The sequence below is a fragment of the Lactuca serriola genome, chromosome 7, assembly GCF_051521515.1.
Source record: "Lactuca serriola cultivar US96UC23 chromosome 7, Lser_US96UC23_V15, whole genome shotgun sequence".
NCBI classification, from domain to species: Eukaryota; Viridiplantae; Streptophyta; class Magnoliopsida; order Asterales; family Asteraceae; genus Lactuca; species Lactuca serriola.
The window spans coordinates 138177866-138180326 of record NC_136414.1 but is presented as its reverse complement, the minus strand read 5'-3'; the positions used below and the strand labels follow the sequence as shown (position 1 = coordinate 138180326).

The 2461-nt window shown below is 32.8% G+C and overlaps 1 protein-coding gene across 1 annotated transcript; it reads right to left on the bottom strand.

Annotated features, from left to right (window-relative positions):
• LOC145064388 (uncharacterized) lies at window positions 1-1497 on the bottom strand. The gene has a single exon (XM_079011852.1). The coding sequence runs from the start codon at window positions 1495-1497 to the stop codon at window positions 1-3; it is 1497 nt and encodes a 498-aa protein (XP_078867978.1).
• Between the last annotated feature and the right edge of the window lie 964 nt (window positions 1498-2461).

Below are 2461 nucleotides of genomic sequence, written 5' to 3'. Positions count from 1 at the left end.
TTAAGTTTGAACATTAAAGACAAAAAAACTATAGGACAAATGAGACTGAATGTAGTTATGATCAAAAACATATAAGTCGTTGAGTTTTGTCCCAAGAACACTAAGTGCAAGCTTATGTTTCAAAGAAGGGTCCTGCATCATACAAGCATGATCAGTAAAAAGAAGAAAAGTATGAAGCTGCTTGGTTAATTTAGCAACTGAAAGAAGATTATATTTGAAAGATGGGACATATAATACTCCTTTGAGTAAAATTGTTTCATGAAGTTGAATATCTCCAATAAAGGAGATGAAGGTTGTTTGACCATCTGGTAAACCGATTAGATGAGGAGAGGGAAGTTTGTGTAAAGAAACAAGGAAGGACTGATTAGAACACATGTGATCATTCGCACCAGAATCAATAATCCAAGAAAAGTGTTTGTGTAATAAGGATGCAGATTTTGTAATATTGAAGGCAAATCGTTGATGAGATATGGTATTACCTTCAGTGTTCATTGAATCACTGGTAATGATATTATTGGATTGAGTAAAAGTCAACGAGTTGTTCTGAAGAAGCTGAACTAAATGTTCATATTGTTCAGTTGAAAGCGATGATGAAGAAGCATCAGTAACATTGTGGGCAGTGGATTTGACATCCTCCTTCTTGGATGTAGTGAACTTAAAAGTTGCATGAAAACCAATTATGCGATAACATTGATTTTTGGTATGAACTGACTTCTTACAGTGTATACAAACCATGGTTTTCTTCATTTGAGCAGAAACAGGGTCTTTAGAAGCATTCATGGCGATTGCATCTGGGGCGAAGGTAGATGAAGAATGAATTCCTCTTTGACGCTCTTCATGAAGAATCATGGAGTAGGCGATTGAAACAGATGGTAATGGCTTCATCATTAAAAGTTGACCACGAATCATCATGTAAGAGTCATTCAATCCCATTAACAATTGAACAAGACGTTGTTCATCGAGAAACTTCTTAATTTGTGTTGCAACAGCACATGAACAAGAAGGAAAATTCTGAATATGGCGCAAATCATCCCAGATTTTCGTTAATTTGGTGAAGTAAGTTGCAAAGTCATCAGACCCTTGTGAAGTTGAATACAATTGTTGTTGGATTTGGTAAATGGAAGCGCCGTCTGGTTGCTCAAAACGTTGGTGTAACTCTGACCAAATTTCATGAGCAGTTGGAAGAAAGAGGACGCTATCAGCGATTGATGTAGACAATGAATTCAAAATCCAACTGATAACCATTGAATTTGCTCTGCTCCATTTTGCGTAATCGGGAGATGAAGATCCAGGCTCGAGAATTGTTTTGCCAACAAATCCAAGTTTGTTCTTAGCGGAAAGCGAAATTATCATAGATCGTTTCCATGAACTGAATCCAGTACCGTTGAAAGGATGTGAAATCAAAACAGAACTTGGATTATCAGAAGATCCAATATAATAAGGATTTTCAGAATTGTCGGAATCGGAATTTGAGGATGAATTATTGACATCAGGCATGATGACAACAAGAAATTGAGATAAAGATCAAGAAATTGAGATGAAGATGTCAAAGATTAACACAGAATCGACTGCTCTGATACCATGAAACAATTTGAATGAAAGATAATATTGAATGAGAGATTGAAGAATCAAATTCAATAATTCACTTGAGAAATTGTGTTTTGTAATCGTATCCTAAAAACAATTCAAAAACATATATATAAGATAAGAAAAGACAAATCTAACTTCTATAAACCGTATAACAAAACTGCTCAAAACTATTCCATGTAAAATGACCAAACTGCCCTTGGCAGTGTAACGGTAACAGGATTAGGGATGGAGATTTTAAATTGGCAAAATTTAAGGAAATCAATAGAATAGTTTCAGATTTTAAAGCAATCACAGGGTCATTTTGGAAAAAACACTTTGAGAGAATGGGCGGGAAAAAGAAGCTTGGAAGGGGCTAACTGATTGCCACGTGACATGATTCTACTTATTTATTAGGATAGGGGGATAGGGGATATATATATATATATATACCATTTGGTTAGAGTAGTCAGTAGTGGGCTTGACCTGTTTTGGTCCGGTTTAAAATGGACATTACCAACATAGTAGTTAGTTTATACTTTATATATATATATACATATACATATATATATATATATATATATATATATATATATATATATATATATATATATATATATATATATATAAGGAAAAGTTCAATAGAGAACCATAATTATTGGTTCTTCAAGGAACCAAATCTTTTTTTTTTCAATTTCTAGAGCTTATTCTTTATCGAAAAAAAAATCTAAAAATATCTAAATTCATATATTAACATTGTGAATGTGAAAAATATTTTCCGGATTCACGTTGTGAATTTGACGTGAAAAAAAATCGAATTTGATATCATTGGAAAAAGGATAAAAAGTTATGAATTTTTGTATTTTTAGTTTTTTTTTGATAAAAAATAAGTTCT

Excerpts from the sequence above, each read along its gene's own strand:
- LOC145064388 (XM_079011852.1), bottom strand. The coding sequence starts at position 1,497 with ATGCCTGATGTCAATAATTCATCCTCAAATTCCGATTCCGACAATTCT.